Source organism: Macaca nemestrina, chromosome 9 (assembly GCF_043159975.1).
Source record: "Macaca nemestrina isolate mMacNem1 chromosome 9, mMacNem.hap1, whole genome shotgun sequence".
Taxonomy (NCBI): domain Eukaryota; kingdom Metazoa; phylum Chordata; class Mammalia; order Primates; family Cercopithecidae; genus Macaca; species Macaca nemestrina.
This window is the reverse complement of record NC_092133.1, coordinates 29429308-29445507: the sequence shown is the minus strand read 5'-3', so window position 1 is coordinate 29445507 and position 16200 is coordinate 29429308. Positions and strand designations below refer to the sequence as shown.

Genomic DNA, 16200 nt, shown 5'->3' with positions numbered 1-16200 from the left:
ATACAGTGAAACCCTGTCTCTACTAAAAATACAAAAATTAGCTGGGTATGGTGGTGCATGCCTTTCCCAGCTACTTGGAAGGTTGAGGCAGAAGCATTGCTTGAACCTGGGAGGCGGAGGTTGCAGTGAGCCAAGATCATGCCACTGCACTCCAGCCTGGGCGACAGAGCAAGACTCCATCTCAAAAATAAATAAATGAATAAAGCGGTGTATTTTAAAATGGATTTATTCATTTACCCATTTAAGAGACTATCCTGAACTCCTACCATGAACAAAGTCCCTTGCTACATGAAAGAAAAGAAAAAAATTAAATGTGAGCTATGCCCTTAAATGAGGGGCCAGAACTCCATTCAGAGCTGTGATTAGGAAACTGGAGCTAATAGTTATTGAACTTAGCTTGTCTTTCACTCCCTCCTGCCCTCGTCCTTCATTTCCTATGACAAATGCCCTGCCCATCACATCAACCACACTCTTGCTGGAATCTCTGGTTCCCTTGATCCTTTGACTTTTTGCATCAGGTACCTGGAAAAGACCGTCAACCCTGAATGGAGAAAACTGAAAGCCTGGGCTACTGGAGACATGGGAACAAAGACTACAGGACTGTACATGGCAGTGACACCATACATTTGTGGTTGCCACCCCCACCAGACCCTCAATAGGCTCTCCAATACTGCTGTTTCTCTGGCCAGTTCTCTCTCATTCTCTAAAATGGGCATTTAAAATATTCTCCCCTCTCCTGAAACCTCTAGCCCCTCTACTCCCTTCTCAATCTCAGTAAATGACCTTGATTCTCATGAATAAAATAGAGGCCATCAGCTGAGAATTCTTGCTCTCAAGTATAACTACCCATTCAGGTTGGCATGGTTCTCTCCGCCTCCTCTTCCCTTACAATGGAAGGTGTGTCCTTCCTCCTACCTAAGGCCAGTTTCACCTCCTGTGCTCTGGGTCCCATGGTCTTGCCTTCTTAGGGATATTGGTTTATCCATGATAACTGCATCTTCGACTCTCCCTGTCTCCTGACTTCTTCCTGCCAACACACAAGTGCTCATCCATATCATTCTCAACAGAAGCCTTCCCTCAGTCTCACCTTTCTATGTCTCTCCCCTCTCCTCGGAGTCAAACTTTTTGAGCAAGCTGTTCTAAAGTCACCACCATGGCTTCCTCAGCTACACTCTCCTCATCCCAGGATATCTGCATCCTGTCACCACCATTCCATTGACGTAGCTATATCCACAGACACCCGCCTTCATCCTAAATCCAAAAGGCACTTCTTGGTCATTGTCTAACTTTACCTCTGCAGAACTGGTCACTGTTCACCACAACCACCTTCTGGAATCAGTCTCAGACTCGCTGTCACACACCTCTTATGGGACACCACAGATCCTCTCAATTGTGTCTGGGCCCTTGACCACCTCTTCTGCCTGGCTGACTCAGTGGCTGTCCAACTCTGTGTGCACTTTGACTAACTTCATGTAGGCACACCCCACCTGTGCCTCGCCTCACACCCACTTCACATGCCCAGAGGCTTCACTGGGGCTTCACTGGGGCTCCTGGGGACAATCACGACAAACCTGAAAGTGTGAAGGAGTTACCAACCTGTGCAGTGAAGCTTTGATCGATGGGATACAGGAGTTGGAAGATAAATTCTCATCTCCTCCTCTCCCCTTCCTCACTCACAGTCTGTCACTGCTTGAGGACTGTCCTGATTCACAGCAGTTCATAGAACCTCTCAGAAGACCACCTTCAGGATAGAGTAACCAATTGCACTTGGAACCAAGTGGTGGCCAGCAAGGTAATGCACCCTCATACTGGCTCTCCTGCCCTGGGATCACACACCCTGCTAAAGATGGGGTGCATGAGTTCTTGCCCCAGCCTCTGCTTTCTGTAGAACCCAGGCTGAGGCACATTCTGGAACCCTCCCTGCCTAGTGTCCTTCCTCCTTTCATAGCTACTCCTATGAGTCTCGTAGGTGGGTCCCTTCCATTGATATTCCTCTAGGTTCCACCCTAGGCTCTTCTGGAGGTGTTCTTACTTACATTTAGCACTTTGGCTATCCATTGACTTAATTATTCCCAAATGTTTACCTCCAGCCCTCGCTCCTGAGCACCAGTCCTGGATATCTGTGGCAAGGGCATGTGTCCTTCAACATTTATTCTCCATTTCTCCCTGTGAGTAACAGAACCCCCGAATATTAGCCAGGCACATATGGCCACTCACAATGAGGACCTAATATTACCCAGCCGCCCTAGAAGCTGGCTGTGGTTTATAGCCGATCCAGTCAATGAATGTAAGTGGCAGTCATGTGTGTACCTTCTACGTCCTGCATTTCCCTTCCTTCCTTCCTTCTTTCCTTCCTTCCTTCCTTCCTTCCTTCCTTCCTTCCTTCCTTCCTTCCTTCCTTCCTTCCTTCCTTCCTTCCTTCCTTTTTGAATTATCATTACTTTACTGTTCCAGGCATTTTAAATATTCATACAATTGCCTTATTTCAGCAGTCATTTTCTCTCCAGTATAGATTTTGTGTCCAGGATCAGAGCCATGTAGATCACTGAATAAGCACCTGCAGGCTACATGGGACCCACTCCGGTGCCCATGTCTTTGCTAGTAGAGCCTTTCACCACACCCACAAGAGGGCTGGACCTTCCCTTGCTTGACATCCTCCACTGCAAATGAAAACACACTTTGTAGATTCAATCCCAGTACATTTCCAGCACTCCCAGGTGTTCCATGTATGTGGCAATCATCCTGAGAGCTACTGCTACATCATGTCAGCTGGTACCTATGCCAGCACCCACTCCACTGTATCATACAGATGCTGAGGCACTTAAGTGTTCTGGGTAAAACGGAGTCCGTAATTGCCATAGGAGTTGAGTGTGGAGGAAGGGGACTTTCTCTCAATAATGAATACCATTAATACAGATTTAGCAGATTTATAATTTTACGTCTGTTTACATTTATTGTCAAAGCTTCACAAACTATTTACATAAATGAAAGCATGCTCAAGAGGCTGAGGTAGGAGAATGGTGTGAACCCGGGAGAAGGAGTTTGCCATGAGCTGAGATCGTGCCACTGCACTCCAGCCTGGGTGACAGAGTGAGACTCCATCTCAAAAAAAAAAAAAAAAAAAAAAAGCTTGTGTTTCCAAAAAGAATTTTTTTTCAAGTCATAAGCCTTATGCAATTCTTCCAAGGTAATAATGTGTTTGTCCTTCCTTCTCAAGCAATGGTTTAAGGCATCTCAAGGCATATTGCTGTCTGAGGTTCCGATTTAACTGGCTGGGGGGAGAGGGAAAGAGTGGGCACGAACATTTTTTAAAAGCTTCACAAGTAATTCCAGCATGTAGTCAGTGTTGAGAACCTTGGTACTAAAGGCTCTTGCATCTTCCTACTGTCACTTATCCTCACCAAAAGTCCTTGAAGTAGTCCCTGGGTCAGGCAATGATCTCTTTCATGCAAGCTCTGCATTTCAACAACAGGTTTGTGCCCTTCCCCTCATCCTTTTCCCTCCCCATTGGCTCCCAAAATACACTGGTGGTTTAGGGTTCCTCTGCTGTTCCTAGGCTGTTGCCCTCATCTCTACATTTACCCCATTATAGACCAGAGATGAGAGCAACACCCTAGGAAAAGCAGAGCAGCACGACAGGGGGAGACTGGACGCTGATCCCAAGGAGCCACCACACCATTCACAGCTGCTCATGCCCAGGCAATTGCCTGTGAGAGAAGGAAACACGTGTTGGTGATTTGGGTTTCTGTGGTCACAACTGAACCTAAGTCCTAACTGATATATCAGCTACCAACTAGACATCTCTGTTTGTTCATCTCAAGCACTCTCAGTTCCGTTTGTCCCCCAGCTCATCTTCCCACATTGCCTCCCCTAAATTCCCTGTCCCCAAGCCCTCAGTATCTCTCTGAATAGCACCACAGTGTCCCTAAGTTGCCCAAGTCACACACAACTCTGGGTATAACCCTAGACCCAACCCTCTTCCTCAGCACAACACCCAACATTTAGTCAGTTATAAGTCCCATGATGCTACCTCCCAAACACCTCCCAAATAGCTTCACTTCCCTCCATCCCTACTCCCACCCTAGTCCATGCCACAGTCATCTCTCACCTGGACCACCACAGCCTCCTAATTGATGTTCATGCCTTGTTTCCTTCCAATATATCTTCCACAATATGAAAGTACTGGAGATACTTTCATTGGAAATAACTGGCTGAAAGGAGTCTTCTTAAATGCAGATATAATTGTGTCACATCCCCGCTTAAAACCCTTTAGTAGCTCCCCACTGCCTTAAGGATCAAGAATTTGTCCATTAGCACAGCTTATATGGAGTGTGGGTATCCTTCCCAGTATGCCTAGGAGAAACCCAGTTTAGGCTGAAGTGCCCTGCATTCATCAGCAACACCCTCTTTCACTCTCAAAAGCATCCTGATTTGGATGATAAACCACATGGTCACCTACTTATATGGCTGCTCATGAGCTCACCTCTGACTGTCCCTCCAAGCTTGCGTCTCTCATGGCAAATCTCTTGTGCCCATTATTATGACCTTTTCATTGAAATCTGCTGTGCTTTTTCTACTTCATGGCCTTTGCACATGCCGTTCCTGTGCCTGGGATGTTCTTTCTTCTCGTCATAAAGCTGATTCCTGCTCATCCTTTAGGTATTGCTATGGGTTGAACTGTGCCTCCCCCAAATTCCCATGTTAATATTCTAACCTCCAGCACCTCAGAATGTGACCTTATTTGGAAATATGGTCTTTACAGAGGGTAATCAAGTTAAAATGAAGTCATTAGGATGGGCCCTAATCCAATAAGACTGGTGTTCTTATATAAAGGGAACATTTGGAGACAGACACACGACAGGGAGAATGCCATGTGAAAATAAAAGCAGAGATCTGGGTGATGTGTCTGTAAGCCAAGGACTGCCAGCAAACAAGTGAGCAGAAGTTGGTGAGAGGCGTGGGGGCAGATTCTCTCTCACAGCCCTCAGAAGGAACCGACCCTGCTGAGACCTTCATCTCAGAATTCTAGTCTCCAGAACTGGGAGGCAATACATGTATGCTGTTTAAGCCACCCAGTCTGTGGTACTTTGCTATGGTAGGCCTAGCTAATTAATACAAGTATCTGCTTAAACATTACCTCTCCTTCCAGGAAGCCTTCCCTGACCATTCCCCTCCACCATCAGACTAGGTGAGGTGCCCCTACTACATGTTCCCATTGTGCCTTAGATCAATGAAAGCTATAAAAGAGCTTAGAAACCAAATGAGTTTAAAGCCCACTCAGCAACTCACCAACTATATAAGTTTAGGCAAGTAGCTATAAGAACAACCAAAAAATGAAACTTGGAAACAAGAAAAATTGTGTTGGCTTGATTTCTCATATCATGTTGGGAAGCATTTTCCAACAAGCCTCCTCGAACAAAAACCAGACTTTGTACCTTGCTTTGCCCCATATCTGACACTCCTGGGGAATGTAACTTTGTTGTCATAGTATATACTGACAGCCCAATGTGATAAAGGCAGGCGTGCTTTTACAGGTTAAACTCTAGAACACGTAAAATGCTGATTGTATACCCTGGTAGAATAGTTAAGGTTAAGGTGCTAAGGTTTTAGAGACCTCTGGAAAGTTCATCATTCATATATTAACCTAGAAATTTTATTTAATCACTCCTTTTTCTAACTCTATCTCTATGTGAGTAAGCGTGTGTGTGTGTGTGTGTGTGTGTGTGTGTGTGTGTTTTGAGATGGAGTCTCGCTCTGTCACCCAGGCTGGAGTGCAGTGGCACGATCTCAGCTAACTGCAACCTCTGCCTCCCAGGTTCAAGTGATTCTTCTGCCTCAGCCTCCCGAGTAGCTGAGATTACAGGCACCCACCACCATGTCTGGCTAATTTTTGTATTTTTTGTAGAGATTGGGTTTTGCCATGTTGGCCAGGCTGGTCTTGAACTCCTGACCTCAGGTGATCCGCCCACCTTGGCCTCCTAAAGTGTTGGGATTACAGGCGTGAGCCACCGTGCCCAGCTGTGTGTGTGTTCTTTTAAGCACTCAGGAATTGCTATGGTCTGTTTGTGCCTGCCCCCAAATTTGTATGTTGAAATCCTAACCCCAATGGTGATGGTATTGGGGTATTGGGACTTTTGGGGAGTGATCAGGTCAAGGGCGCAGCGCCCTCATGATTGAGATGAGTGTCCTTATAAAAAGAGATCTAGCTCATCCCTTCAACCATGTGAGGACATGGTGGAAATTATCATCCATGAATCAGGAAGCAGGCCCTCACCAGACACTGAAGCTCCTGGTGCCTTGATCTTGGACTTTCTAGCCTCCAGAATTGTGAGAAACATTTCTGTTGTTTATAAGCCACCCAGTCCATGGGATCTTGTGACGACTTACTAAGACAGGGACCAGCTTCTTTCGTTTTCCTGCTGGTTCCATTTTTAAGGAGTTATATAAAACCATCTTACATCTCACAATCTGTTTGAAAATTCTGCTTTAACGTCTCATATCTCTGAAGTTTCAGTCTCTTTCTTTAAAATGAGGACCATCATAGATGTCTCATGGGGGTTGTTGCAGCGGGGAGGCAAGGATTAAATGCACTAACCCATTGGAAATCTCAGTGAATGCCTCTCTAATGAAACTGCTGGTGGTAGTATGGCTGGTGTATAGCACATTGTCTTTGCTTATGAAGCCCAGATATCCCAGACCCCACCAGCCTGGGACTACAACCATGAGACCATTCCCCACCTATTTTAGATTCTTTTTCAAAGTTGTTATTTTTAATTACACAAATAATATGTGAATCCATTCTGCTCTTTTAAAACATTAGAACACAAAGGTAAAGTCTTTTTAGACAAATTTATTTCCAGGAGTCAAATCATGGTACTTGAGCTCCTCCTGGTCTGACTTCCAGAAGTTCACCTCTTTTGAACTTTTACTAAATTATTTCTGGGGTCCCCAGGGTCCACAGACTAACTGCTGTCACCAAGTGAGATGCATCCTATGCCCTGTTCATCTTCTAGCTCCCTCGTGTTTAGGCCCATTGCTGGCAAAGCTACTTGGTGAAGAGGACTATTGGGCCTCATCACAGGATTAAATCCCATTCACATTTCTATGCAGCACCCGAGGGTGCCATCAGGGTTGCTCCCAAAGCTTCCGATCTTGGGTTTGCAGAGCAGAGGCTGGAGGAGGGTCTGTCTCACAGCTCTGTTCATACTCATTCTTGGGCCCCAGGGCACCTCTGCTGCCACAGGGCCTCACTGAGAATTTTCTCATGATAGAGCAGTGTCTGGTCCTCCCCACAGCATCTACCCTATCCTCCCCTGCCCTCCTCACTCCTGCCCGCTTGTCTCTCCCCCTGACTCAAATTTCTTAAACAGAAGTGCACATGAATATTAAGACATGCAAACAAATCTAGGGGAAGGGTTGGGACGGAGAGGAGATACTACCTACCCATAGTCTCAGTCTCACTTCAGCTTATCAAAAATGCCCCCTACAAAAGGCTCAGATATACCTAAAATGTACCTAAGAAGAGATACATTTTATATCCAGCAGGAAGCAGGAGATACAAATTTACTGAACGAATTAAATCCAGTGAGCAAACTCAAATGCTTACAGGGGCCAGGAAGTTAATGTAAATGAACGAAATGTACTGAGTATAAACACTTCTAAGACAGGGGTTGGCAAGCTCTTTCTATAAAGGACCAGACAGTAAATCTTTTTAGCTTTGCAGACCATATATGGGCTCTATTACAACTCAAGTCTGCCATTATAGAGCAAAAGCAGCCATAGATAATATATAAGCAAATAAGCATGTTCCAATAAAACTTTATTTACAAAAACAGGCGGTGGGCCAGATTTGGCCTATGGGCCATCGTTTACCGACCCCTGCTTAAGGTGGTGGGCATCTAGAATGAGTACCTACTTACTAGCCCACACCAGACTGTGACCATGTGGGAATACAGGTCCAGGGTTGCCTGTATTTGAGAAAGGCTATACAGATAACTTTTTCTCTAAATTTTTCCAATTTTAAAAATACTTTATGGCATGGCCGGGCGTGGTGGCTCACGCCTGTAATCCCAGCACTTTGGGAGGCCGAGGTGGGCGGATCACAAGGTCAGGAGATCGAGACCATGGTGAAACCCCGTCTCTACTAAAAATAGAAAAAATTAGCCGGGCGCAGGGGCGGGCGCCTGTAGTCCCAGCTACTCGGGAGGCTGAGGCAGGAGAATGGCGTGAACCCGGGAGGCGGAGCTTGCAGTGAGCCGAGATTGCGCCACTGCACTCCAGCCTGGGCGACAGAGCGAGACTCCGTCTCAAAAAAAAAAAAAAAAAAATACTTTATGGCCAAAACAAAATATATTGGTGGCCCAGAATTAGCCTAAGAATCATCACCTTTGAAACTCAGACTTAAATAAATATAATATAATAGACACTATTAGGTATGATGCATACTTTTAGTCAATGAATTATTAGAAAAACCATATTTAGGAGATTTTGATATATCCACTTTACAGAGGAAGAAACGAAGGCTCAGCCTTTCTAAGATCACACAGCTAGTAATTTGTGGAGCCAGGATTCAGGTCTAAGTCTGTTACACTAACACATTTGTGCTCATTCCACTTCACTGCTTTTTTAACATTCACAGATTGCATTTAGGAAGGACAATTGGAGCCTTCTGCTTTTGGAACTATCAGAATTTATGCACTTGTCATCTCTCCCCAGCTGCTTCCTATCTTATGTATCCAGAACTGTGAGATGATAGTTTCTGTTATTCGAGACACTCAGTTTGTGATACTTTGTTACAGAAGCCCTAGCAAGCTAATACAGTACATCCATCAGCAGGTGAATAAAGTATGGTATATCCATACCATGGAATAGAAAGGAATGACTATTGACACATATATGCAGCAACATAAGATAATTTCAAAATAACTATGCTGCATGAAAGAAGCCGGACAAAAGAATATACACTGTATGACTCCCTGTATATGAACTACCAGAAAATGCAAACTAGAGTGACAGAAACCCCATCACTGACAAAGGCTAATAAGGAAGCTCTGAAGGAACACAAGGAAACTTTTGGGGTGATGGATGAATTTATTTATTTATTTAGAGACAGAGTCTTGCTCTGTCACCAAGGCTGGAGTGCAGTGTCGCCATCTCGACTCACTGCAAGCTCCGCCTCCTGGCTTCACGCCATTCTCCTGCCTCAGCCTCCCAAGTAGCTGGGACTACAGGCGCCCGCCACCACACCCAGCTAATTTTTTGTATTTTTAGTAGAGACGGGATTTCACCATATTAGCCAGGATGGTCTCGCCTCCTGACCTCGTGATTCGCCCGCCTCAGCCTCCCAAAGTGCTGGGATTACAGGCACGAGCCACTGCGCCTGGCTGATAGATGTATTTATTATCTTGATTATGGTGACATAAAAAAATTTTATGGCCGGGCATGGTGGCTCATGCCTGTAATCCCAGCACTTTGGGAGACAAAGGTGGGTGGATCACCTGAGGTTAGGAGGTCAAGACCAGCCTGGCCAAAATGGTGAAACCCGTCTTGTTTCAGATTTTTGATGTCTAAACCCAGCTTGTTTCAGATTTTTGATGTCTATTTCCTTTGATAAAATCCAGAAAAGTAAGAGGAAAATGTAATGTAACCCAGTAAAAGGAATTCCACAGGATGCTGAAACTTACCAAAGGGCTAGTTCAAATTCTGGGAGAGAGGAGTAACTAGCCAGGTAGGTGCCACAGTAACTGAATGAAAGCAAAGTGTAGTCCAGGAGAATGTTGCCTAAAATATAAAATCCATTATCAGGATTTGATTATGTTAAGACCATGTTCAGTTAACTATGATCTTACAGTTTATTTTCCTTTGCTAATGATTTTCACATAATTCAAAAGCATTTAACTATTAGAATAAGAAAGATCCTGGCTAATTTCTAAGACCATGAACAGAAAGCTTAGAGCAAAGCTAAGACCCATTTGTAAAATATATTAAAGTGAATTAAGACCATGAGGTTACTAGCTCTAGACTTCAATGCAGAACTGAGCATACTGCACCATGCATGTCCCAGCATAGTTTGAAATGACCCAAGAATCATCTCATAAATATATGAGACATTGTAATTAGAATAGTTATTTAGGCATCTTTAAATATCTTGGGGAGTTGTAATAATTCTAGCTTACTTCCTTATTTCTTTTATCTTAGGCCATATCTGGCCCTTAGCTTAATATCTTCCAGCTTATGGAATGGCTATAAAAAGTGACCTACTCCTTTGTACCTATAGTTGATGAAAAGCAACATGAATTCCAAAGTCTTAGCAACAACATGTTTTAAAATGCATACCACGGGGAGGCCAAAACAAGAAGAGCCTGTCTGTGCTTCCCAGTACAGAGTGGTCTGATTTTCCCTCTTCTTCATCCGCTCTTCAGTGGGGTTGCACAGGTGCAAGCTTTGCCCTCACCTCAGTCTGTCTTTGTATGTTTATGTCTCTATTGCTTGTTCTGTGGATTTTTAATAGCTGTTTTCTGCTTTTCTTCTCATTCTCATTTTAATTGACCATAATATAATCCTGAAATTTTGCTTCTGTCATTTATTGAATATATTCAGCATAGTCTAATCAACAAAGAAAAAAGTGTATTTATTGAGATTCACTACAAAAACTAGTTTTTCTGTAGGCAGAGACCTTAATGATTTTTAAATGCTTGCTAAACAGATGTTTCCCTCCACAATTGAAGATGACCAACTTTAGATATTCTTTAAATCTTAGAAAATATGGTATTTGAAGAAAATGCCAAAAAAAAAAAAAGAGAGAAAAATATATTCTCTATAATCCTACCACCAAACTTGGTAAATTTCTTTCTAGAATTTTCTTCTGTGTTTACTTGAAAAAATACATACATATATATTTTCTTTAAATATAACTTTGCTTTTTATAGCTATACTAGCCATAGATTAAATATTATATATGAGGCTGGGAGAGAGAGCTCACGCCTGAAATCCCAGCACTTTGAGAGGCCAAGGCAGGTGGATCACTGAGGTCAGAAGTTCGAGAGCAGCCTGGCCAACATGGTAAAACCCCGTCTCTACTAAAAATACAAAAATTAGTTGGGCGTGGTGGCAGGCAGCTGTAATCCCAGCTACTCAGGAGGCTGAGGTTGGAGAATCGCTTGAACCCGGGAGGCAGAGGTTGCAGTGAGCCAAGATTGCACCACTGCACTCCAGCCTGGGTGACAGAGTGAGACTCTGTCTCATAATATATATATATATATATACACACACACACACACACACACACACACACATATGATAATCCATTTTTAGATGGAATTGGATTATAGTGCTACCTCAAGTTGGTTTTTAATTTACGTTATATTGACAATTTTATATTATCTTAACACTTCTTTAAATGTGTGATTTTTAATGTTTGCATAATACCCCTGTATAGTATATTTTATTTAACTATATCCACAATACTGGAGATGTAGGTTGCTCCAATCTTGTGCTATTATGACAGTGCTTTTTAAACTCTTTTGCATGTAAATCTTTGACTATATTTGTAACCATTTCCTAAAAATTGAATTCGTCTTGAAGCGAGTATACTGAGTCAAATAGAGTAAATATTTACTTCACAGAAAGACTCTACCAATATATAGTCCCACCTTCAGCAAATAAGAGTGCTACCAGTTTCACTGCATTCTACCTAGCAATTATGATCTTAAAAAAGTTGTGACCTTGATAGGCAGAAAAATAGTATCTTGGTTTAAATCATACTTTTTAAAACAAATTTTGAGACAAAACATTTTTTGATGTCTTTGGTCATTTGCAGTTTAGTGATTTGTCTGGGTTAATTTCTTTTCCATTGTTCTAAGAGGCTGTTTGTTTTGTTCTTGTTTCATTAATGCTCTGAAAATATTTGATCACATTTGTCCAAATATTTTACCCAGTTTATTATTTCCCTTTTAATTTTTCATGGTGTTTTGATGTTAATCAGTTTTAAATATATATACAATGTCTGTCAAATATGTCTGTCTTAAAGTTTTTGTTTTGTGTGAAAAGTTCTTCCCCTTCCTGGAATCACTCTTCTATTCTACTGTATTTTCTCCTCTCTCTCTCTCTCTCTCTCTCTCTCTCTCTCTCTCTCTCTCTCTCTCTATATATATATATATATATATATATATATATATATATATATATATAAAATATATATTTTGAGACAGAGTTTCGCCATGTTGCCAGCCTGGAATGCAGTGGCGTGATCTTGGCTCGCTGTAATCTCTGCCTCCTGGGCTCAAGCAATTCTCCCACCTCACCCTCCTGAGTAGCTGGGATTACAGGCACATGCCACCATGCCCAGCTAACTTTTGTATTTTTAGTAAAGACAGGGTTTCACCATGTCGGCCAGGATGGTCTTGATCTCCTGACCTCATGATCCACTTGCCTTGGAATCCCAAAGTGACGGGATTACAGGCAGGAGCCAGCGTGCCCAGCCTGTATTTTCTACTATGTTCAAGTGGATTTGTTATTTATATTGAATGCTTATTTTCATCCGATATAGACCATGAGTATCTAACTTGATACTTTTGTTAAAATATGCATTTTCTTAACACTACTGTTGAATAATCTATATTTTTTCTTCTTCCTTCTTCTCCTTATTCCTCCCTCCTCCTCCTTTTCTTCTTCCTCCTCCTCTTCCTCCTTCTTTTTGGTGACAGCCTCTTTCTTCATTTACTCAGCTTTTATATAATTTAGATTCTGTCCCAAGTCTTCAACTCTCCCACTGATCTGGTGATCCCTGCACCAATGCCACAATTCTAATTACTATGGCACCATAATATTAAAATGCCTTGCCATCATTCTCTTTCAAATTATTCTCATTCTCTATGTTTTATTTTCCCAGATGAATTTCGGAATCATTTGAGTACTCCTTGCTGTCTAAAACATATGATAAACCTACAAATTACTTTCTATGACAAATCTCAGAAATATATTTATAATAACCAGGCTTTCCATCCAGGAATATATTTCTATACATTTAAATATTTTAAATCAGTGATTCTTGTAGTTTTCTTCACCTAGGTCACTCACACTTTTTTTTTTTTAATTATTTCTAAGTCTGTGTATCTTCTAATGGGTACTTATTGGGTACTTATTTCTTATTTCTAATGGGTACTTATTTCAAAACCAGCGTCTTACTGTGCATTCTTTTGTTAGTCCTAGCAGACTATTGCATTATCCATCATCTCCTTTCCCATAGCTATATTTTTCTTCAGTTTTATATTTTGTTGCATTGGCTAGAACTTCCAGGTTGATATTAAATAACAGTGAAAACAGGTCTGATTAATATTACTGATTAATATTACTGGGAATTGGAATTCCTTTAGGGCATCATTATTCAGTATGACTCTTGGGTATTGGTTTGAACTAACTTTTAATTGGCTCAAACAGAACTATAGCCAAATAACCAACCTGGGGAAATGTTTAAGATAAAGTGTAGTTATGGTCCACCTAGATAGTTCCCAACATGTGAATGGGTTATGTTTTAAAAGTTGTCTTAAACTGTTGAGAATGCAAATTTCACCACAAACGAAGTATTATAAATTATAGTGAAGTTCCCTGACTTCACCCAAATACTTATTTGACCCTTAAGACTACAGAGCTAAGTCCAGCCTCAAGCATGAGCTTTCTGCCCATGGGGTGTCCAATGAGGGAATCATTAGCTGGAGGCTCCAGCAGATGTGCAGCAGCTCAGTATGGGTCAGCTGTATCTAAGAAGGAGTCAGTAGGCCGGGCGCAGTGGCTCATACCTGTAATCCCAGCACTTTGGGAGACGGAGGTGGGTGGATCACTTGAGGCCAGGAGTTCGAGACCAGCCTGGCCAACATGGTAAAACCCCATCCTCTGCCACAAACATTAAAAAAAAAAAAAAAAAAGCCAAACACGGTGGTGCAAGCCTGTAATCCCAGCTACCTGGGAGGCTGAGGCAGGAGAATCACTTGAACCCAGGAGGTGGAGGCTGTAGTGAGCCAAGATCATGCCACTCTACTCCAGCCTGGGTGATAGAGCCAGACTCTGTTAAAATAAAATAAATAAAATAAAATAAACAGTAATAATTCAAATGGTAGGCAACATTGAGCACTTGGCATACATACATATACAATATATTATATAATTTCATCTATCATCATCACCACAGCCTTCACATTAGACACTATCTTTATCCCTATTTCATGGATGAGGAAATTGAGGCTCAGAGACTTGACTTTAGAAGCTATACAAACATTAATTCACCTGGATTTTCAACAAATATTAGGAAAGAAGAAAAATCATTGTTCTGAAAAAGGCGATAGTCTTCTAGTCCAGTGCTTCTCAAAGTTTAATGTGCGTATGAATCATCTGGGCAATTTTGTTAAAATGCAGATTCTGATTGAGTAGATCTGGTGTGGGAGCCAAGTTTCTGCATTTATAACAAGCTTCCCAGGTAGCACCAATGTTGCTGGTAAACAGACCACACTTTGAACAGCAAGGCTTTAGCTAACATAATTAAATCCTCAGTGATCAGCTTGATTCCTTCTTTAAAAATGTGTATTTAAAAAAAAAAAAAAAAAGCCAGACCAGGCATGGTGGCTCATGCTTGTAATCCCAGCACTTTGGGAGGCCGAGGCAGGCGGATCACTAGGTCAGGAGTTCGAGAACAGCCTGACCAACATGGAGAAACCCCGCCTCTACTAAAAATACAAAAATTAGCCGAGCGTGGTGGTGCACACCTGTAATCCCAGCTACTCAGGAGGCTGAGGCAGGAGAATCACTTGAACCTGGGAGGCAGAGGTTGCAGTGAGCTGAGATCGTGCCACTGCACTCCAGCCTGGGTGACAGAGCAAGACTCCATCTCAAAAACAAACGAACAAACAAACACCTTTCAAAAAAGAAACCTTCACATAATAGATTTAGTCAAATCTTTAAACAAAATCCTTCAATTATGGGCAGAGGAAGGGTTCTCCAGAATACCTTTCAATTTGGTCCTTCTGGTCAATCCTGGAAAGCTGTATATGTAGATGAGGGGTTTTAGCTTCCGGTCAGAAAAAGCCACAACTTCATAGGGGATGTTAGTTGCCACGACGCCCACAATTCCATTACTACACTGGAGTACAGTCTTGTTCTTGGTTTCAATATTAATAAATATTACATAATTCCCACAAGGGTAGCAAATGGTGTTGTTGTTGACAAAATGAACATTCTGCTTAGGGAATCCTTGCACCCATCTTTGGGAAAAGATATGTCAACATCAATATAATACATTTCAAATACTTTTTTTTTTAAACAAAGCAAAGGGTCATCAAAATCTTTGAAACATTTCTATTTCCATGTCCTTTCTGCCCCCAGTCTCTAAGATAAAAGAACACACATGCTGGCTGTGAGATCCGTTTGAGTCAATGAATTATAGAAATTTAAATGTAGACCTAAAGTCCCATAGGTGTCCCAGGCCTTCTTCAGATAACTTTTTCAGCAAAGGAAACTCTCTGACCAAACCTGAGAAAGTCTCAGAAAGACTTCTGGGGTCTTGTATTCTTGGAAGACAAAAAGTGCAAACAACAGACAAAAGAGCTTGATCTCAACACAATGGCATTCTGAGCCATTCTTTTATAATTAGTTTGATTTTTTAAAATGAACTTTAAAAAAAACTTTGCATAGGACAACCTGCTTTGTGGTTGTAAGCGGAGTAGGAAAATTGCTTATTTACACAGATGAAGAGTATGTGGCCATATTTTAGATTTAAAAATACAAATAAATGTAGAAAATAAAAGGAACGAAGTCGATGTGAATGAAAGGCTAGCACACAAAAAGAACATACTCTCAAGTAAGGAGTGCGTGCTAAGTGTGTGATAGAAAGAAGGAGAGGAGATGGAGATTCTATTTTTATTTAAATATTAAAGATACGCTTGAAGATGGTGGAAAAGGCAAGTGAAGGACACTGGTTTGGTGGGAAACCTCGAGACATTAGAGTGTCCAGGACTAGCAGGGGATGCTCTATAGGGTGGAGGTGAGGGCTGGGAGGAACACCCTAGAATGCAGAAAAAAAAAAAATACCACCTATATCTGCGCAGTGCTTGATGCTTTTCAAAGGCCACTATAAATGCAAATAAATCCAAAGCTAGTGGATGGGAGTTAGAAGGATTCAAGGTCCTAACTTTGGGGGAAATCATCAAAGGT

At 42.0% G+C, this 16200-nt stretch overlaps 1 protein-coding gene across 7 annotated transcripts in view; it reads right to left on the bottom strand.

Annotated features, from left to right (window-relative positions):
• Positions 1-16200, bottom strand: part of LOC105478311 (cilia and flagella associated protein 43) — a 107940-nt gene that overhangs the window by 91153 nt on the left and 587 nt on the right. For 4 of the 7 annotated variants that reach the window (XM_011735428.2, XM_071069167.1, XM_011735430.2 and 1 more), the window contains exons 2-3: positions 14998-15251; positions 9684-9780 (exon numbers count right to left, since the gene is read on the bottom strand). The exons of 1 other annotated variant lie outside the window; for it this stretch is intronic. In XM_011735428.2, coding sequence (XP_011733730.2) covers positions 9684-9780; positions 14998-15251 — 351 coding nt within the window. Of the gene's footprint in view, positions 1-9683; positions 9781-10335; positions 10356-14997; positions 15252-16200 lie in introns of those variants that run through there. 2 more of the 7 variants (XM_071069168.1, XM_011735432.2) reach the window with 2 other exon arrangements.